The sequence below is a fragment of the Colius striatus genome, chromosome Z (genome assembly GCF_028858725.1).
Source record: "Colius striatus isolate bColStr4 chromosome Z, bColStr4.1.hap1, whole genome shotgun sequence".
Lineage (NCBI taxonomy): Eukaryota > Metazoa > Chordata > Aves > Coliiformes > Coliidae > Colius > Colius striatus.
Window position 1 is genome coordinate 74229603 of NC_084790.1, and position 20548 is coordinate 74250150.

The 20548-nt window shown below is 46.4% G+C and overlaps 2 protein-coding genes across 2 annotated transcripts; one reads left to right on the forward strand and one right to left on the reverse strand.

Annotated features, from left to right (window-relative positions):
* Positions 1 to 28: 28 nt before the first annotated feature.
* On the reverse strand, positions 29 to 4637 carry BRIX1 (biogenesis of ribosomes BRX1). Its single transcript, XM_062018057.1, has 10 exons — positions 4467 to 4637; positions 3602 to 3713; positions 3172 to 3215; positions 2472 to 2542; positions 2078 to 2127; positions 1905 to 1978; positions 1750 to 1800; positions 1375 to 1476; positions 710 to 838; positions 29 to 405 (listed from the first exon to the last, which is right to left on the reverse strand). The coding sequence occupies exons 1-10, from the start codon at positions 4599 to 4601 to the stop codon at positions 136 to 138; spliced, it is 1038 nt and encodes a 345-aa protein (XP_061874041.1). The 5' UTR covers positions 4602 to 4637; the 3' UTR covers positions 29 to 135.
* A 100-nt stretch (positions 4638 to 4737) lies between these two features.
* On the forward strand, positions 4738 to 10933 carry RAD1 (RAD1 checkpoint DNA exonuclease). The gene is made up of 5 exons (XM_062019180.1): positions 4738 to 4959; positions 7479 to 7587; positions 9654 to 9912; positions 10248 to 10346; positions 10671 to 10933. Exons 1-5 carry the CDS (start codon positions 4765 to 4767, stop codon positions 10852 to 10854), a joined length of 846 nt encoding a protein of 281 aa, XP_061875164.1. The 5' UTR covers positions 4738 to 4764; the 3' UTR covers positions 10855 to 10933.
* The last annotated feature ends 9615 nt before the right edge of the window (positions 10934 to 20548 follow it).

The window sequence follows — 20548 nt, forward strand, 5'->3', positions numbered from 1 at the left end:
AAAAGAGTGCACACTCAAACCCAATAAAGAAACTGGTATTTTCTTTACTTGAAACTGACATGGTTTTGGTTTGGCACGTAAAAACAAATATTTACAATATTATGTCAAAATAAGTAGTTTCATCATTTGTAACATTTATGCTGATGCTTCAGTTCTGAAAAGCTTTTTTTGCTTCTTCCTCTGAATTTTGCGTGGCTTCTTTTTATCTTTAACAATTGCCTTTGACTCTGGTTTCACAAGCTCAGTTTCCACTGGCTTTTCTTCAGCTGGAGTTTCAAAGACCACTTCAGTAGGATCTTCTTTAACAAGCACCTTACTACCTTCTTTCTTAATCTTTTGTACTTCCTTCACTTGCTGTTTCTCTCTAAACTTGGCTGCCACTGACAATCTTACCAGCCGTCGATGCTACAAAAATAAGAATTTAAATTACGTCAGGTTTCAAACAAGCATGATGGAAGAGACCAGGTATTAAAGACATAGGTGGTAAGTTCTTTGTGAAAACCCTCAGTGTAAATCTTGTCAGTGAGGTGAATTTTGCATTTGTTTGATTTTCACAAGATCACTCTATTCTTAACCGGTGATCGGTTAAGGCATTCGTTCCTACAACAGGTCCCAGGGAGAGGCACACATGATCCTCGTGCACAGAGTACAAGACTGGTTTTCAAACCAGCTGATACACAAAAGAGAAAACAAGGACACAGCTACTTACCATATTTGGGGACTGGTAATGTGGATTTTCGTACAGAGTTGGTCCTCCAAAGCTACCTTGGAAGATTTTTATGAGGTTCAAGACAAAACGAGGCCCAATTTCTACTAGAGATGCATCTTCTTCTATTATCTGCAATAAAAAGAACGCTTTCTTCGTTTCTCATTAATCATACCACAGCCCACGACCTCGCAGGCACCTTGCCTACGGTGATACACAACTGACTTGAAACTCAGCAAACAATGCCACTGAAGCTGGTCGCGTACGAACACCATTCTGTACACAAAACAGGCCTTCTAGGTTCAAGCAAGGACTCAAAGCGTACCAGTTATTTGTGACTTTCTCCTTTAGAAACCAAGCTCCAGCACACTCCAAGTCAAAGTAGCAAGTAAGGTTAAAGGCCAAGCAAAGTTTAGGCTTTGGCTAGTACTACCCATTGTCAAGACAACCATCAGAGAATCACAACTAATAGAATGCAAGCTGAAGTATACAGAACTTCGACCAGAGACAAAGGAGAAGTCCTTTCACGACACTGAAATGACTTTGTGAAGGCACTAAGTGTTGACACATTCTGATAATAATGATTCTTCTCATTTTACTGCGATTAATGGATTTGTTCTGCAATTGCTCACTGAGCTCCACCTGAAGAGCTAAGAGAGCTCACTCACCTGGTAATTCCGAAACCATATCCTCTCATCTGTTATGGTGAATGTGAAAACATGATCCACGAAAGGCTGGCTTTTCGGGTGATACTGTGGTGTGCTAAAGATCTGTAATAAAAGACAGTACTTCTAAATATCTGTACTTTAAGAGACTAAACACAAATGTCTCATTTTCAATTCACTTAAATTTACTAACAGGCCAAAAGAATAAGCATCCCAGCTATTTTTAAGCACATGACTCTAATCTTTTGAAGATTTTCTTTTTGCAAGTTCCAAAGCATAAAACTGCTGCTTAAAAAAAGCACTAGAGATTTTTAAATACATTGCCAAAAACCAGTTTCAATGGGAAAGACACAGCAGACGGCAGAACTTCAGACTAACCTGAATAAACAACTCTTTAAGCAGGGCATAGTGTGGCTCCTTGTCAAATGTCTACGAAGAAGAAAAAAATACACACGATTTCACATACAAAGCTAAATGCAATACCCATGCAAAAGACCCAAAAGCATTCTCATTGAACTAAAACTCATACTTACTGGATCAAAAGACAAAAGGGGTCGTGAACCCCTTAGGCAGTTTCCTGTCATCTTCAACTCAGCCAGTGTGTGAACTACAGTGATTTTTTTTAAAAAAGATCATTTTAGTACTTACAGGGAACTGTACAGACAAGAAAGCAAGAGTCCAAACACAAAAGCGCCAACCAACTTACTGTTCTGCACCAAGAATTTGGCCGATGGTCCCTGTGGTGTATTTGAAAGCCTGCAGAGGACAGGGAGTGGTGAAGAGAGAAAAAAGAAACATTAACAGAGGCAAGAGGGATGCTGGATTTCTACAGGACACTCCAACCAGTTATTTCTGTACTGAACTACAGTTGTTTTTATGGCATTATGGAGTTTCTTTGGCATACCTACAAATACATGATTTCTAAACAATTTTATAAAATAAGCTGGTCAAGTATTGTAAACCTGGAGTACCCACACAAGTGCAAGACTAGTATAGATTTAACTAGCCAACATTGTTTCATGCACGTGCAGCATTGACAGTGAGAAACTTTAGCCAGAGCAGAAGCATCAACAGTGTAAGAAAATATAACATATCCTTACCACATATAGAGATCCTGTTTCTTTTTGGCTTCAAAAAAGATGCACTTATTGCAGTTTTTCATTTCACACACCTGCACAAGACACATCAAATGAGCTGTTTACACAGTCCTCAAGACACTCTAAAAAACTTGTCACATTAATCTCCAGTATCTTCCCCTCTCCAAAATGTAATCCCAAAAGCAAAGTTCTCATCTTAGTAAATACTGACCCCCAAACTGAAGTTAAAACACTTGTTTTGTAGAAAAAAAATCTCATTTATTGCCAGGATAACAACTTCACTAAAGCTATGAGCCATCTGATAATTTCTCCAGCATTTCAACATTAGAGCAAGAGCTGTGACATTAGGTTCAAATTACAGAAATACTGAAATCTTTCTACATCGTTTTGGCTGTCTGTGTATCTGTTCCCCACTTTCTCCAAGTACAAATTGTAATGCACCTTTCACCCATACAGAACGGCACATTCTGTTTTACCTCTTCATGACAAAGGTCTATGTCTAACTCAAGAACTCATTCTGGTTTTATTAACCAAAAGTCAGTATCCTATTTCAGCATAAGCACTTTTTGAAATATCAACAATTGTCACCTATGAAGTGATACAACCCTGTAACTACTAGGAGATCCTTTGAACTTGATTATCCTATTTTCTTGCAGATTTAATCTCCAAGAAAAAACAAAATAGAAACTGACTCCCAGATTACCTCGTTGATTACAAACAGTTGGTCTTTACGGTCCATTTTAGTGTCTGGAAGACAAGAACAACACTTAGGAGGCTGGAAAATGAATTTAACATCAGAATTTCTTTTAGCAGTGAGTTCTTCTGCAACAGTTTTACTGTTCATAAATAAAAGATGAACTATCAAATTGTTTCAACCATGTTATGCAATAAATACAACAACAATAATACCTGTGCACTTCCAGGTCTGAGACCACAGTAGTCACTTTACAGGAAACATTAAGGTACAATGACGGGTGCTCCATTTGTTAGCTCAAAAGGGGTTTGTTGTTTGTTTGAGGTAAAGGTTTCATCAAAACAGTTGCATGCCACATTTTAAGAAATAACAGGTTATTAGAAGTCACTGTTTTACAGGTATTCTGAAAATTTAAGTTAGGGACAATGCCTAACCCTACCTGCTTTAGAGTGAGGCATCAACGTCCTCAAGTCTTGCATGAGGTGTCTTGTTCTGAAGTTAATTCCACGAGAAGAAAAAATCAGCACTCGCTCCTTGTTCTTCCATTTACCCTAGGAGACAGATAGAATGCTGAAGCAGCCTGAAAACTACTACAACATAGCAACAGTAGACATCTAAACTGTAATTATATATAACCCCTGTAAGAACATTTGTTGTTAACACTCTCTGCCCATCTGCACAGAATCAGTCTCTTGGCAAGACTGATGCCTTCCAACAGAGAACAGGGGCATGAGTTTTTGCATGACTGCTGTCTGTCCTACCTCAGTATGTGGCTGCATAAAGCCCTTCACTTGTACAAAACAGGCAAGGACTAAGGGAGCCACATGCCTCATCTCTCCTTCCCCGCGCAGAGAAATGAGCAGAATTTAGCTTTCCTACAGACCAGCATGTGACTATCTCAGGCTTCAACGCTTTTGTTTCTGTCATACTGGGGCCTTCTCGAGGTGACTCCTGTTTCCATACATCCTTTGTGTGTAACACAATCAGCCAATCTTTAAAGTACTTCTGAGAGTAAATAATGCATCTCATTTACACACAACAGTAGCGCTCTTCCAACGTGTTCAGAGAAACAGTACTTTAACCTGTGCTGGCCTTACACACGAATCGGAAATGAGTCTATCCTCGCTTAGTGACTGGGTTATCCATAGGCACCCCGAGGCCTGGGAGGCCCAAAGGCAGCAGCCGCCGCGCTTGGTGGCCGCCTCCCCACGCCGCCACCGCGGGCCGAGCCTGCGGCCAAACACCGGCCCGGACGGGGAACAGAGCGGCTGGCGCATGGCTTGGCCGGCGGGGCTGGGGAGTACCTGCGAGACAGGCGGTGGGATGCTGTACTCCTCCGGGGCCGGCTTGGCGTCCGGCTCGGGCGCGCTGGCCGCCTTCTTGAGGCGCTTCTTCGGCCGCGCCGCCGGCACACCGCGCTTCCTCTTGGCCGCCGCCATGCCGCCCGCACCACGCTGCGCTCGCGCCCCAAGGCACTTCCGCCCTTCCGACGCCACTTCCGCCCTTCCGACGCCACTTCCGCCCTTCCGGCGCCAGTCCCTCTCTTCCGCACCGCCCGCCCGCCCAGCCGCTTCCGGCCGCGCCCGGAGGTGCGGGTCCGCCATGCCCCTGTCGGCAGCGCCGCCCGCCAGCGCCGAGCCCGGCGCGCTGAGCGCCAGCCTGGACAATGCGCGGCACCTCTCGGGCCTCCTCAGGGCCGTGCACTTCCAGGACCACGCCACCTGCTTCGCCACGGCCAACGGCCTCCGCTTCACAGTGGAGGACGCCAAGTGCATCCAGGCCAACGCCTTCATCCAGGTGGGGCGCGGCGGCGGCCGCTGACGGGGCGGCCTCCCTCGGGTTGGCGGCGAGGAGGCGCCGGCGCCGCAGGCTGGAGGGAGGTGCTGGAGGAGGTGTACGCGGAGCGTGCCCTCGGAGAAGGGGAAGCGCTGCAGACATCCGCGAGGTGTCTGCGCTGCCCAGAGGCCGAGCCCAGCGCCTGGGTGGCTCCCGCCAGCTCTTTGTCCTGAGCTTCCGCCCTCTTTCAGTGGTTTGGCACCTGCGAAGCCCACTGCTGCTTGTGGCCGTACTGCTTGTAAACACAAGTTTATAACGCATCTGTCGTCTAACTATCCATCTGTGTCCCTGTCTACGTTGTTGTCTACCTGTCTGTCCACCTACTTGTCTATCAGTCTTTCCATCTATCTGTCTTCCTATCTGACTTGTCTTTCTGTCTCTTTGTCTATAAGCATCTTTATTATCTTTCGTTTCAAAGCCAAAAAGATTAATTTACAACAACTCTTTTGGAGTACAAATCCACAGACACTCATGTACAGCAGTGTCAGCTGTGCTGAGAGCTTCTAGACACAGGGCAGGAGCTTGTGCTTCATTGCAAGGCCAGGGTGCTGGTCTGTCCCTTTCACTCTCTGACTGCCTGTGCTCAGCTTGGCCAGGAAGGGTACGTCAGAGGTTATGTGTAGGCAGAAGCTCACAAATGCACTGAACTGTCCATATAGACAGCTTTAAATGGCCATTTAAATTATTTCTTTTCTGCTTGCATTCCATATATGATCAAAAGCAGCCTTTTCTGATGCCTCTTTGATAGCTGTGGCTGTTGGCTTTGCTTAATTTTATGTTGCTAAGGTGCACTTTTAATTTTTTTCTTCTTTTAAGAGTAGTTTAACTGTCTCAATGGCTTTTGTTTGGTTGATTTTGCTTAATGAATATTCAGCTTATAAACACTTTGTTCCTAAGAATGAGCACCATCCTGATTTCTGGTTTTGAAGGCACATAATGGTGCTGCAGAGGTAACTGGAAGAGCCAGGGAATGTTTTATGATTGTAACTCAAACCCACATTTACCTTTCTTCTGTCCTTGAGACCGTGTATCTTTGCAGCCTGAGCTGCGTGTGAAAGGGGAGAAGCCTGACTCTCCCTGTTGAAGCATCTCCCCTTGGTTCGTCCTGCTCCTGGCTGCACAGTCCCTTGTGCTAGTGCTGTATTTCTGTGGTTAGTGTCCTGCTGTGTGTTAAGCTGGCTCATGAAGTGAGCAGCAAGTGCTACTGGCAGTTCATCAGTGGGCATCTGTGGACAGGAGCAGAGGCGTGGGGACTGGAAGTTCCTTTGAGAGCTAAATATAGAATAGTTCCAGTTGGAAGGGACTTAAATGATCATTTTGTCCAACTGCCTGACTTGTGGGCTGACCAGAGGTTAAAGCAGGTTATTAAGGGCATTCCACAAATGCCCCTTAAACACTGGCAGACATGAGGTATCAACCACCTCTCTAGGAAGCCTGTTCCAGTGTTTGACCACTCTCTCAGTTAAAAGAAATGTTTCCCGATGTCCAGTCTAACCTCCCCTGGCACAGCTTTGAACCATTCCCGTGTATCCCATCACTGGCTACCAGGGAGAAGAGCTCAGCACCTTCTCAGGAAGCTGTAAAGGACAATGAGGTCTCCTCTCAGCCTCCTTTTCTCCAAACCAGCCCAGCCCAGCCCAAAGTCCTCAGCCACTCTCACAGGACATGCCTTCCAGATCCTTCTCCTCCTGTGGAGGCATTCAAGGCTCTTTAAGTCCTTCTTCAGCTGTGGGGCCCAGAACTGCAGAGAGCACTCCAGGGGAGGCCGCACCAACGCTGAATGCCGTGGGAGAAGCCCCCCTGCCCCTCTTTTGGGTGCTGGCTCTGCTGTGTGTGCTGCACCCAGGCTGTGGGTTGCCTCTTGGCTGCCAATAAAAATATGTAACTGCTTTTTCAAAAGCATCTCACATCACCTTGCTTCACTTCTGAGATGCTCTATTCTTTTGGTTACCAGAAAACAACTAGTGACCAGTGGCAAACAGGGTAGTCTGGAGTAGTTTACCTCCATCAGGCTAGTCGGAGCCGTATTTCAGCACAGGTTTCAATCTGTTGAACTCGCTATTCCGTTCTCACGTGATTTTATTACTTGAAGTGTTTGTTCATGCTCTGAGTGAAGAAAAGCAAAGAAATACTCTCTGCAGAAATGTGACACATACTGTACAATGTCCTGAGTATTTCCAGCTCCAGAAGTAGGCAGCTTTAGGCTTTCATGCTTCTATCTTGTTTTTAAACTATAAAGCAAGTGTTTAGGTTTTTATGCTTATACCATGCTGCTTTATTTCAGTTACGACCTGATTTTATTTTACTAATTTTGAGGATGAAACCCATTTTTCTTTAATCAGCATTGTGTTACATGTAGAATTCAGTTTGTGTTGCACTGATATCTGAAAGAGAAAGTGCTGAATTTAAGGAAATTAGCATTAACTGAAAAAATAAGGGAAGAAACTGTCCTCTCTTCAGCTTTTTCCTTTCTCTTACAGGCAGAAATTTTTCAGGAATATGCTATTCAAGAGGAGTCGGTGACATTCCGGATCAATCTGTCTTTTCTTCTGGACTGTTTGACCATTTTTGGTACCAGTGCTTTGCCAGGTAGGATGCATATTTACCTTGACAGCCTGTGTGCATCACCGTTGCTCACACGGGGAAGCCTCTACGTAGCTAAAGGGAGATGTGCAGTCCTGGCAGAACTTGTGGCAGCACACAGTGTGTGCTGTGGTAACCACCAGTGAAGAGAAGGAGGGAGCTGATGGTGTGATCCTGGCCAGCCTGTCAGTGACCCCTGTCGCTGGAGAGGCTAAAAAAGGCTGATCCAATTTGGAAGGTGGGATAAAGGTCTGTGTCTATGTGATGCTGTTGGAGTAGCTGAGAAACAGAGGAGTCTTCCTGTGAAGTCAATGTTTCCTTGGTCTGTGTAAGGCACAGAATAACCACTTGTTTTGGGAGAGAACCTTTTGAGGCATGAGGTGCATTGGCGTGTACCCTTGCTCTGGTTGTGGCTGAAAATCTCAAATAGTTTCTTTAATCTTGGTAAGAAAACTCATCAAGTAGTTTGTTCAGGTGTCTCTGGCAGGTTGTGTGATGTTCAGGCTGGAGTTCTGGCCCAGAGGCCAGCATGGTGCCCTGGGACTGACACATGCTGTTACTGTCTTTCCTGTCTATATTTTTCAGTCCAGAGCCCAGATTATCCACATCATACAAACACTGGTTTTTTTCCCAGGTGTCTTTCACTTGAGGGGAAAACCTGAGCACAACTGGCAGAATAATTTCCCATGCTGTTCAGGGTGGTCAGTATGGATGTAGAGTGTCCCAAGGCACAGAACAGGCTGCGCGTGCTGTCAGCATCAGGCTACTCAAGTCCACTGCTTGGGCAAGCTGAGGCAGCCTCTTCTCAAAGCTGTCAATTTGAGCTGAAAAAGCACAAAAGCTGGCAGCAAGCCTTTTAAGGCCACAGCCGATCCACATTGGATTTTGAAAGGACTCAGGCTGACCAGTTGCTGTGGTCAGCAGGAACCAGCGTGCTGACAGACAGCATAGACATAGCTTGGAATTTGTCTTGCTAAAACATTGCTGTCAACTAAATAGTAAATGTAATCTGATTTATTAGTCTGTCATTCTATTAGTCTTATTTAGTCTGGGTAAGAGGTGACTTTGGGGAGATCACATTAATATTTACAAATATCTAAGTGGTGGGTGTCAGGAGGTTGGGGTATCCCTTTTTTCTGTTGTATCTGGTGATAGGACAAGGGGTAATGGGATGAAGCTGGAACACAAAAAGTTCCTTTTGAACATAAGGAAAAACTGTTTCACTGTTGAGGTGACAGAGCCCTGGCACAGGCTGCCCAGGGAGGGTGTGGAGTCTCCTTCCTTGGAGGTCTTCAGTACCCAGCTGGACATGTTCCTGTGTGTGACCTGATCTAGGTCGTCCTGCTTTGGCAGGGGGATTGGACTGGTCCCTTCCAACCCCCTTTCTGAAGATCCCTTCCAACCCCTACCATTTTGTGATTCTATGATTGTTTTCCATGACTTGTGCAACCCTGGAGAACCCAGCCACCTCAGAAGCTTTAAGAAGTGTGTGTGTGGATGTTCTGGTTTAGCAAGGAGCAGCTTTTGCTTGGTAACAGAGGGAGCGGGTTGCAGTGAAGAGCAGGTAAAGAGTTTTTGGACTCTCCCCCGGCTCCTGGGTTCAGACCCACCTCTGTCCTGGCTGGGCCAATCTGGTGCCTCTGCCAGCACTATTTAGGGATGGGAATTTGAAGTGCTGGTAGGAGGTGTAAGAGTGGTACAAGATGGAGGTGACCACGAAGACCCCACAGTCAGAGAAGGAGGAAGGGGGAGCACCTGACCAGAGACCCCTCTGCAAGCTGTGGTGAGAATGCAGCTGTGCCCCTGCAACCCATGGAGGGCCATGGCAGGACTGAGAGCCACCAGCAGCTCCATGTAAGTACATAACAGGAGTTGGGTTTGAACTAGTGTCTACCAAGACATTTCGTTTTGCTGAGTAACCATTAGCACCTTGTACCATGTCTAGTGTGCTACCTTCGTGTGTTGCAGGCTGGACCAAATCTGTGCTGGTAAAAGGTGACTTTATAAGCTGATGAGATGTGTTTGCTTGCTTGCTGTGCAGCAAAAGAATGTGCATTTCCTTCTTTTTCCAGGGACATCAACAGCCCTTAGGATGTGTTACCGTGGTTATGGTTACCCCTTGATGCTGTTCTTGGAAGAAGGAGGGGTAGTAACAGTGTGCAAAATTAACACTCAAGAACCTGAAGAGTTGCTAGACTTTGATTTCTGCAGTACAAAGGTTGTTAATAAAGTTATCCTGCAGTCAGAGGGTCTGCGAGAGGCATTTGCTGAACTGGATATGACCAGTGAAGTTCTGCAGATTACCATGTCTCCAGATAAACCTTACTTCAGGTACTAGAAACCACACTTTCAACTCCAGTATTTGTGCATGGCCCCTCTTGGTAAGGACTGGAAGTTTTCAGGGTAAAGATGAGGGGAGCTAGTTGAGAATATTGCTTATTTCAAGAAGAATCGTAGCAAGTATGGCAAATTGAAGTATGCAGTTTGTTTAACGTAGTAATTAATGTCTTGGCAACCTGGTAAGTGTGACACTGATGTGGGCAGTTAGGCATTTTTAATTAAACAAAGGAAAGTTTTGCCATTGAGATGTGGAAGATGACTGATTTATCACAAGTTTTCAGAGAGGTTTGATCAGGTATTTGAAGGTGTTGCCTTTTGTCTTCCAGGTTATCCACTTTTGGAAATGCAGGAAGTGCACATCTGGACTACCCCAAGGACTCAGATTTGATGGAGGCATTCCATTGTACCCAGACCCAGACCAACAGGTTGGGAAGTCTGTGATCAAGCTTTCTCTGGGAGGCCATGCCAATTTGTTGGAAACATTAGAAAAACTGTTTTGGCATTACTGTAACATTTATTTCACTGATATGGGGGAGAGAAAACACTTCTCACCTCAAAAAGGTCCCAGGTCTGTGAGGAGAAGCTAAATGATAACAATGTCTGCCTTATGTTGCTATCAGGAAAAGATCAAATGAGCACATTGCTAATTGTGGTTTAGGTATTCTGTGGCTATGACTGGAAGTAATGTTTCAGCTCCTCTCTGTGGTTTTTTTTCAGATGGCTTTCTCCTTTTTTCTTTTCCCATGCAGGTACAAGATTTCTTTGCTTAAACCATCTACAAAGGCACTGGCTTTATCTTGTAAAGTGTCCATTCGAACAAATGCTCAAGGATTTCTTTCACTGCAGTATATGATTAGGAATGAAGACGGGCAGATCTGCTTTGTGGAATACTATTGTTGTCCTGATGAGGATGTTACTGAAGCAGAACTGTAGATGTGTGTTTTGGTTATCTGTGTTATATTTATGGATATGTAAAATAATTATATTTTTTAATAAAACTGAATGAAATGCCTTCTTTGCTTCAGTCTTTATGACCAAGGCATGCCCTTGGGAAGCCCAGTCCAGCAAGGATAGTGGGATGGCGTGGATGACAGAGGACTTGCCCTGAGAGGAAGAGGTTAAAGACTTGTTGGCCAAGCTTAAGGCTCATAAGTCAGTGAGTCCTGAGGGGATGCATCCTAGAGTGCTGAGGGAGCTGGCTGATGTGATTGATAAGCCTCTCTCTATCATTTTTGAACAATCGTGGAGGACAGGTGAGGTGCCTGAGGACTGGAGAAAGGCCAATGTCACACCAGTCTTCAAAAAGGGCAAGAAGAATGACCCAGGAAACTACAGGCCGGTCAGCCTAACCTCCATCCCTGGAAAAGTGATGGAACAACTCATCCTGAATGGTATCACTGAACATATCTGAACACTGATCAGATGGTTATCAGGGGGAGTCAGCATAGAATCGCCAAGGGGAATCCTGTCTGGCCAACCTGATAGCCTTCTATGAGTGCATAACCGGCTGGCTAGATGAGGGGAGAGCAGCCGATGTCATCTACCTTGACTTCAGCAAGGCTTTTGACACTGTCTCCCACAACATCCTCATCAGAAAGCTCAGGCAGTGTGGCTTGGATGAGTGGACAGTGAGGTGGATCGAGAGCTGGCTGAATGACAGAGCCCAGAGAGTGGTGATCAATGGCACAGAGTCGAGTTGGAGGCCTGTGGCCAGTGGAGTTCCACAGGGGTTGGTTCTGGGGCCAGTCTTGTTCAATATCTTCATCAATGACCTGGATGAGGGGACAGAGTGTACCCTCAGCAAGTTGGCTGATGACACCAAACTGGGAGGACTGGCTGATTCCCCAGAGGCTGTGCTGCCATTCAGCGGGATCTCGACCGGCTTGAGAGTTGGGCAGAGAGGAACCTCATGAGGTTCAACAAGGACGAGTGCAGAGTCCTGCATCTGGGAAGGAACAACCCCATGCACCAGCACGGGCTGGGAGTCGAACTGCTGAAGAGCAGCTCTGCATAGAGAGACCTGGAAGTCCTGATTGATAATAGGCTAAACATGAGCCAGCAATGTGCCCTCGTGGCCAAGAAGGCCAATGGCAGCCTGGGATGCATCAAGAAGAGTGTGGCCAGCAGGTCGAGGGAGGTTCCAGCACAGGGCCACCAAGATGATCAGGGGACTGGAGCATCTTCCTTTTGAGGAAAGGCTGTGGGAACTGAGGCTTTTCAGTCTAGAGAAGAGAAGACTGAGTGAGAATCTCATTAATATTTACAGGTGTCTAAATGGTGGGTGTCAGGAAGTTGGGACATCTCTTTTCAACGGTATCTGGCCACAGGACAAGGGGTAATGGGATGAAGCTGGAACACAAAAAATTCCATTTAAATGTAAGGAAAAACTATTTCACTGTTCGGGTGAGGGAGCCCTGGCACAGGCTGCCCAGGGAGGGTGTGTAGTCTCCTACCTTGGAGGTCTTCAGGACCCACCTGGACACGTTCCTGTGTGACCTGATCTAGACGGATCTGCTTCTGCAGCAGGATTGGACTAGATGATCTCTGAAGGTCCCTTCCACACCCCTACCATTCTATGATTCTATGAAAGCTGTGAAGATGTTAGACTTGATACGGTCTTTTCTTTTAAGCTCTGCAATTAGAAGTACAAAGAGTTTCTCTTGCAAACATTTCTTGTCCTTGACTCAAAAATCTGAAGCTGGAAAAGCAGAAAGAGGAGTTGATCTCCTGTACCCACTGATTCCAGCACAGGAGTTTGGGTGGTGTTTGTGTAATGCATTGCTGCTTTTCACAGTATTCTCCAATAATCTTTGTTACTATTTTGGTTTTTTGTCTTTGGCTTGTTCCAACTAATTACATAGGGGAAAATCTGAACACCAGCTGTATGTTAGCCATGAACTTTCAATGACTTAAAACTAAATTTATCTTGAAAGAGGATGACATTTTCTGACTGATTTCTTAATAGCAGCAGATGGTTTCTTTCTGGCAAATGCTGATATGTTTTCCTGGTGAAGCCACTAGGTTTCTCCTCATCTCAATTAGTTCTTAATACAGCTCAATTCCTTGGATTTTTATCTGATTTCACCTTTTATCTGCAGCTGAATTGGTAAACAAAGGTAGAGGCCAGAATTTACTTACTCCTTACTCACAACTGTTCTGGCAAGGTGATTGCTTTGTTGCTAGTAATTTATTAGACATCTAAAAGAATGCTGCTGAGGTGTTTCTGTATGTGCACGTCCCTTTTCCCTCCCTGCTGCTCTCTAGTAAGGCTGCTAAGAATCACAAGAGGAATCAAAGTTTCATTCTGTAAGTTATTTGTGAAATTTGTTTACCTTTTTCAATAGTCTTTTTCAGAAACAGGAGGAACTCTTCAACTGAAGAACACGAATGTCTGCCTGTGCCCCACAGCGTCGTGTGTTCATACCCCTGCTGAGAACAGGTCTCACCTCTCACCAGGAGGGGAGAACAGTCTCTGGGGAGTTTTCTACAGAGTCCAGCTTTGCAAAACAGAGATGGGGGCTGTACTTGGGTCAAAAGCTGCTCTTCTCCCTTCACAACTCTCTTGCTGCAAACAACCTGCTCAGAGCAGGAGGTGGCACTGAAGAGACACAGATGATGCTGCCGGAGATGGAAACCTTCCTGCCTTGCTCCCAGAGGACATGCCCCAAGAGCCTGTGATCTCCTGATGCCTTGGACAGCTTCAGGCTGTGGTTGTGTCCTGGTGTTTGTCAGAAGATGAGGTCTTGCTTTGCACATGTGGAAAACAATATGTTCGTGTGGTACTATGTCGATTGCTCCACAGTTCAACAGAATCCAGGTCCTTTGGGTTTCAGTTTAAAATGCTTTTACTGGCCATTTTTCACCTCTGTGTCAGCAAGAGTATACTTTCAGAGTACACAGTGTCAACACTTCACTTTTGTTGTCTTCCATGTGGATCGTCCACTTATTGCAATTAATTTTACATTTGAAAAAGAATCACAAATGTTTAAACTACAGGACTGATAAAGATACCTAATAATATCCTAAATTAGTCCTATTTACCATCTATTTCCCCCCCGCCCTCAAGCTTAAGTTTTCAGTGTAGGTGTATTTCATTTTGGCTTACTCTCTCAATTTCTTCAGTGATTAAAAAAAAATGTAAGCTCATTGCAAATTATTAATATTATCCCTGACTGGCTGCTTTATATATGATTTGTGTAAACTCTGGGTGACAGAATCACAAAATGGCAGTGCTTGGAAGGGACCTCTAGAGATCATCCCATCCAACCCCTGCTAAAGAAGGTTCATCCTTGGTCAGGTCGCACAGGAACGCGTCCAGGTGGGTTTTGCAGACCTCCAGAGAAAGAGACTCCACACCCTCCCTATGCAACCTGTGCCAGGGCTCGCTCATCCTTACAGGAAAGTTTTTCCTCATGTGCAAGTGGAACATGAAACAGAGCACATCGCTTTCTTGATGTGTTTAGAGTATCAAAGTTCCTTCTGTTGTGTTCAGGAGCATCACTGTGGCTCAACATTTGTCCTTTTGTATAATTGCTTACAGGCCTATTATCTTAAAATAGCACTTTTAACTGTCTTCTATAATCGACCAACATGAAACCAATGGAAATAACATCCCAAGCAATTACACCACCACAAAATACCAGAAAGCAGCTGTTGCCATTTCATAAAGAATAGCTATTACAGACATGCATGATTTCTGCAAGCCTTGACCCTTGTACCTCACCTGGCGTCAGATGGGGCCCAGACTCATGAGGATGAGGAGACATTTGTGTACCTTATGCCTTTGTGAGTTCTAGGTGGAGAAAAACCACGGAAAGCCTGGACTACAGAGTCTTTGCAGTAAAGCAAGGAGTGTATTTGAGATCCACCTGTGGCAAGTTCTGTCACATCTCTGCCTTCAACCACAGTGAAAAAAAATGTGTGAAGAGAATGACTGGGAGTGCTCTGTGCATCTTTTTAACCTGGTAAGTTCCTTCTGCAAACCTCCACTGTCAGATTCGTTTCCTACCACACTTTGTATCAGATCCAGAACTCAGACGGCAATACCTGCAGGATGTTTTATCTCTTCTACTCAAGTCTTTTCTGGGGGAACCTGCAGCAGAAGAAGCACTTCATGTTGTCTAGTGATGTCACCGAATGACCCTGTCATGGCTTAGCTTTTGCCCACTTGCTTTCGTTTAAAATGGCTCGTAAGTACCTAGCATCACTGATGGCTCCAGTTCCTGATGGGAGCTGGAACCAGCTTTTTATACCCAGGTTCAGTACAGCTTCAGTAGGTGCTGCCTGGCTGCTCTGATCTGCAGCACCTGGAACTCTGGGCAATGCAGATCCAGAGGCCATAACACTGACAAGTGACTTTTCCTCTAATTATTTTGATATGTGCTTTTCAGAGAAGTGACCTCAAGCCTTCAAGAAGGCACCTATTTACTGTGTCTAAAGGCTACCACCAACAGACCTTGGGTCTGCTGAGGTACTAGAAGCCAAAATAATGACTCTCGCTCCTGGTCTGGACAATTTTTATACACCAGAACACCAATGACGCTGGTGCTAATGTCATCTTGTACTTCCTGACGTACTAAGAAGTTCTTGTGTCTCTGGCTTTCATATTTTGAGGCTCATCCACAACCGTTTGGATCTGTAAAGCCTGCCAAGTACAAAATTCCCCCAAAAGAACTGAGTTTTATACCTCTGTTTCAAAGTTAGTCACAGGAAGAAATCAGTTACTTAATGTCTAATTGCATATGGATTTATAAGGAAATATATTCCCATATTCTTGACTAGATGGCTCTTCAGCGAGGTTAGCAGAACAGTTGGAACAGCTGAGCTAAGCCACATGCTCTTTCCTGTAGCTGCCTGTTTTGAATTTGATTTTGTAGCAGCTTGTGAACCCCTGAGAATCCAGCAGGTGGGTCCTACCCAAATAAATATGTAGAAATTGCATAAATAATTACAGTAACACTAAACAATGCTTTCGCTGATAGAACACTAACATTAAACTGAGGAAATATGGAATTGTTTTTTAAATGGAGCTGTAACATAATAGAGGCATTGTGCCGTCCTGTTGAGACTGAAATTCATTTCTATATGGATCTGTCCCTGGGGGCAGGGGCAGGATTGCATAGGTATAAATGGAAGCTTCAGGTTCCTTCTACCCTGCTTCTCTCCAAATACATTAGCATTGCAAAGTCTAGTTGTAAGTGCTCTGCAAGGGAGTGTAGCCCAAAAGTGTAATCAGGTGACCATACAACTCCTGTCTCTGTGGAATTAATAGTGAGAAGTGGCTTGAGTATCTACCACAGATAAGAACATCACTCCATGCAAGTATCCTGGCCCTCCCTGGAGAAAAACACCCAAAGGAAGTCTTAAGATGATCTGATCTGCACAGCAAAGAAATCCAGGAAAAGCTCCTCTTTTGCTATTCCATTGAAAATCCTCTTCACAGAGGGTAGAGCATGGTGGGAATTTCACTTCTGTGGACAAGGTCATGCAGAAGCATTTGGTGAGTTGGAGTCAGCTCTTTGGAAATCCCAAGCTCGATCATTTATTCTGCAGATTGAAAACCCATCAAGCCATCAGTCAAAAACTAAAAATTTGCTTTGGTGGTGGCTGGCTCTTGCACCTGAGCCCAAGAGGGAGTGTTGGATTTTCTGGTCTCTTGGCACGAGGCTGAGGGAAGAGACATTGAAGATGTCTGTGGAGAATTTAGCAGCCTCCTACCCTTCCAGCTCAGATGGGACTGTGGGTTTGACCAAAAATGAGCAAGTCAGCAGAAAGATGGAGGCCTCAATGTGTTGTCTATGTTTATCTAGTTAGATAACAAATCTAGCTATACGTGTGTGCGGATTTTACTCCATAAATGCCAACAGAGTGCAGCAATGGATTTGCATTACCGAAGGAGGAATGAAGCCACTCCACCCAGTCAGACAGCAACTGCAGGGGGTTTGCAGCAACACTGAACCCCAGTGTCTCTGGCTGCTTGAAAACCAGACAGCTGTTTGAGGAAGCAGATTCCTCTTAAGATTTCACACACAGCTCAGTATAGCCCAGAAACCAGAGGAGCAAGGGTTTCAGTGCAAAGCTGCTCCTGGGGACACTAGCACTGCAGGCTGAGGGCGCTGGGGCTGCTCCCAGGGTACAGCCGCCCCTGCAGACACTGCTTGGGGTGCTCCTGGGTACAGTAGGCTTGGGGTGCTGCACAGACAGGGTTTGCATTGCAGAAACCTCACCCTGTTAGGTGCAAGGTTGCCTGCAAAGAAGAGTGGGCTGATTCAGAGCTGTGATGGGCAGGTATTTGCAGAAACTGATGACTGGCCTGGGCCAACCCCAAGGTAAGGCCTGTCTCAAGCAGTGTAATGATAAGAGTGGTCTCGTTCTAGCATCTGGGAGTATTCACAAACACTTTTATAGGCATGGCCTGATGAAACTCCTTTTAGCTTACAGTAAGCTGTTTACATCTGTACAGAGAGCTCCTTACATGTACATCCTTCTTAGGTGTTCCATCAGCAGGTTAGAACGTTCACTCTCCTCATGAACCACACAGATGCCTGAAACAGGTCTCAGAGGAGCTGGGGTAATCCCAGGCTGTTACCTGCCTGCAGTAGTGGGTCCCAGAGTCCCAGGAAGGCTCTCAGCAAGGTGCAGGCTGTGCAGAGCTGCTGTAGTTGCACACCCTTCTCTTCCATGCCACAACCCAGACTGGGTGTGCAGATATTTGCAAAGGGACATACTGCCAGACACTCACCAACCAAAACATTTGTGGAAGAAACATGAGATGGTGATGTGATTTCTCCACTTGGCAGCAAGGGCAGGAATTCCAGGAACAAAGTGGAGACCAACGTGCAGCCACCCTCAGGCAGGAGAGGGTTGGGGGTGGTTCTGCTCCCAAACCCTCTGCACACTTGCTGTGGGGGGACAAGGCAGGAGGAGCATGACTGGGCAGCATGCTGCCATTCCCACCAGCACAGCCACCCTGGTAGCCTCTCACTGCAACTTTCCAGCGGGCACCCAGCTCTGCAATATCTGCACAGTCGTGTTGACGTGTCTGCACCCAGCTCTGCAACTCTGTCCAGCTGTGCTTGCACCCGGCTGTGGCCCCAGCAGCTGCTGAATGCAGCACGGCCTTTTTGGGAGCTGCACCTTGAACACTGAGAATCCAGAAAAGCTCTTTCTAGGAAGAGGGCAGCACAGACCTTTCTGCTTTTTGTCTTTATTCACTGTGTGGTATTTCCAGCTGCAGAAGGGAAGGAAAACCTGGTTTAATGCTCTCTCCCTCCTGTACTGTTGGGTTGTTTTTTTTAACATCTGGAAAACGTGTCTTAACCCAGCCCCCTTCCTTGGTCCCTGGCTCCCTCTTAAGGGAATGCATCCTGGTGAGCAGCAATGTGCTTACAGAGAAGCAAATGCATCCAAACATTCTTGGATAGGGCTTCAGAGTGTGCATCAGGGTGTGGGACACTGCTGCTGCTTTAGGACGGGACATGCAAGCAGAGTGCTGCGAGTCTGAGCCCAGCCATTCACTGGGGAGTGTGGTGGCTAATCCCGAACGGGAAAGCATCCACACCACAGCCACACCCCGCCCCCGGGAGCACGTTTGTGCTTTGATGCAGGCGGCACTGGCCTCCCAGAGCTGCCGAGCACAGGGTACCGCTGGGGCCGGCCCTCGGACAGGGCTAACGCCACACCGCAGCCTGCGGGCTCCATGGCCACCCACCAGCACCGCTGAGGGCTCCAGCCCCACGCTCCTCGCAGGGATGATGTCACCCAGATGCGCCTGCTTCCAATCTCCAGCTGCTGGTAGGAGGCCCCATTACCAACTGTCTGAGCATTCGGGCTCTTGGAAAATCTACAAGGAGGGCCAACGCTGTGAATCTGGTCAGATCAGCATGCAAGTAGGCTTTTAAAAGAATGAGACTGAAAAGCTGATGAGTGTGTAAATACCTGTGTTGAACTCATCAAATAAGGGGCTGTCAGAGCAGCCAAAGGTCTGCGAACAGCAACAGATGTGTTACCATAAATGCCTCAGGAACTACAAGCTGTTTCACAAAACAGACCCTCCTGAAGCCACCAATGGGGCTGGGCACTCGCATCTGCAGGACTAATAGCATAAACCTCCTCCACTTGTACAAAGGGGCAAAACTGACCATCAGAGGAGCCTGATATTGGTGACACACTGCCCCAGGATTTTTTCAGGCCCTGTGAGAGGGAGGCTGTCCTTTCTCCTAGAAGACATTTTGTCACATGCTGTTGTAACCTGAGCACAATTACTTAAAGTTGAGCAAAGCATGCAGCTTTCTTGCCAGGAGCAGGTCTGCTGGCAGGACTAATCTGTGGCTACAAAAATTGAATCTCAGGGTTCCTCTAATAAGCAGAAATTTATCATATCACAGATTTTAATTTGCTTCAGATGCAGTTCACCACTGTACATAATTCTAAGGGAGAGGGTTTATGGAAATGATTAAGGAGGAGAATTAACATGAGAAGTATTAATTTGTTACTGCCCTGAGATAACATGGACATAAAACCAAAATGAAGTACTGTCTAGTCTGTATTGCTGTTACTTTCAAAAGGATCAGTGAAAGATCCAAATAGAGGAGGAAGAATCAGCAGGGATGAAGAAAAGCGTTTGGAAACTTCACTTCTATGAAATACTTTTTTCAGTGTTGGCTTGGACCCACGAGCACCCCCAGTGACTCGTTTGCAAAACGAGACAGTGTTGCTATAGATGAAGGTTTCAAGGTACTCAAACTCTTGAACTGTGTGGCCTGACATTAAATTTGGAACACTTCCAGTGGTCCCTGTGGCAGCAGACTAAACTCATGGTGAACTGAAGATACCACCGATCGGTCCTAAAAGCCTTGCACACACTCTTACTTGTTTGAAAAGAACCACTGGGTTATGCTTTTGCCTGGAGAGTATGTGCTGGGTTACATCACGTCTGCCTGTGCCGCTGCTCAGCACCCGAGCACTGCAGGAACATTTCCATGCACTCACTGCGCACACAGGGCCATGCCCCACTGCGCAGCCGCATGCAGCCGGGGCCTCCCACTGCCGGGGGCCGAGGCCTGGCTGCAGGGCCTGCCTGGGCTGCTCCAGCCAGACATTCTTCCCTGCAGCACCTGGCACTCTGCCGTCTCTAAGGGCAGACTGCCCCAGCCTGTGGTGTCTGCCTTCTGCTGGTCGGGCTGGCATCAGTGGGAGGAGAACCCCGGGATGCTTTGGTTGGCCCAGCCCAAGCCAGGACCTCTCTGGGAGCAGATCAGATGGACAAAGGCTGCCCTGGACACTATTGCCACTGGCAGCTCTCCTCCTGTGACCCTCATTGACCTCCAGCCTCTTGGCTTATACTCCTCCCTCCTGCACAGTCTAGGCTGCCACCTCATACTGCCAGGGCCCCCCAGAGAGCAGCTTTTGCCATCTAAACACAACCTACACGTAGCAGCAGTAATTTATTTAGCTCTGAAACATTCAGAGCAGTGAAATCGCACACCACTCACCTCCTTCTCCCAGCACACCAGCCATCGCTCAGGAAAGCTCACATAATATGGAGCAGGCTGAAAAGCTAAATGGCAGCTCCACATAGTGATGGAGCATCTGCCAAGTGATCTCCAGGCAGCTTTCCCACTGTCTC

Coding starts and splice junctions, on each gene's coding strand:
- BRIX1 (XM_062018057.1), bottom strand. CDS start 4,601: ATGGCGGCGGCCAAGAGGAAGCGCGGTGTGCCGGCGGCGCGGCCGAAG. Junction 2,128..2,471: donor AAACAGGATCTCTATATGTG/GTAAGGATATGT, acceptor TGTCCTCTGCAG/GCTTTCAAATACACCACAGG. Junction 1,979..2,077: donor CAAATTCTTGGTGCAGAACA/GTAAGTTGGTTG, acceptor AAATCACTGTAG/TTCACACACTGGCTGAGTTG.
- RAD1 (XM_062019180.1), top strand. CDS start 4,765: ATGCCCCTGTCGGCAGCGCCGCCCGCCAGCGCCGAGCCCGGCGCGCTG. Junction 7,588..9,653: donor TGGTACCAGTGCTTTGCCAG/GTAGGATGCATA, acceptor TTCTTTTTCCAG/GGACATCAACAGCCCTTAGG. Junction 9,913..10,247: donor CCAGATAAACCTTACTTCAG/GTACTAGAAACC, acceptor TTTGTCTTCCAG/GTTATCCACTTTTGGAAATG.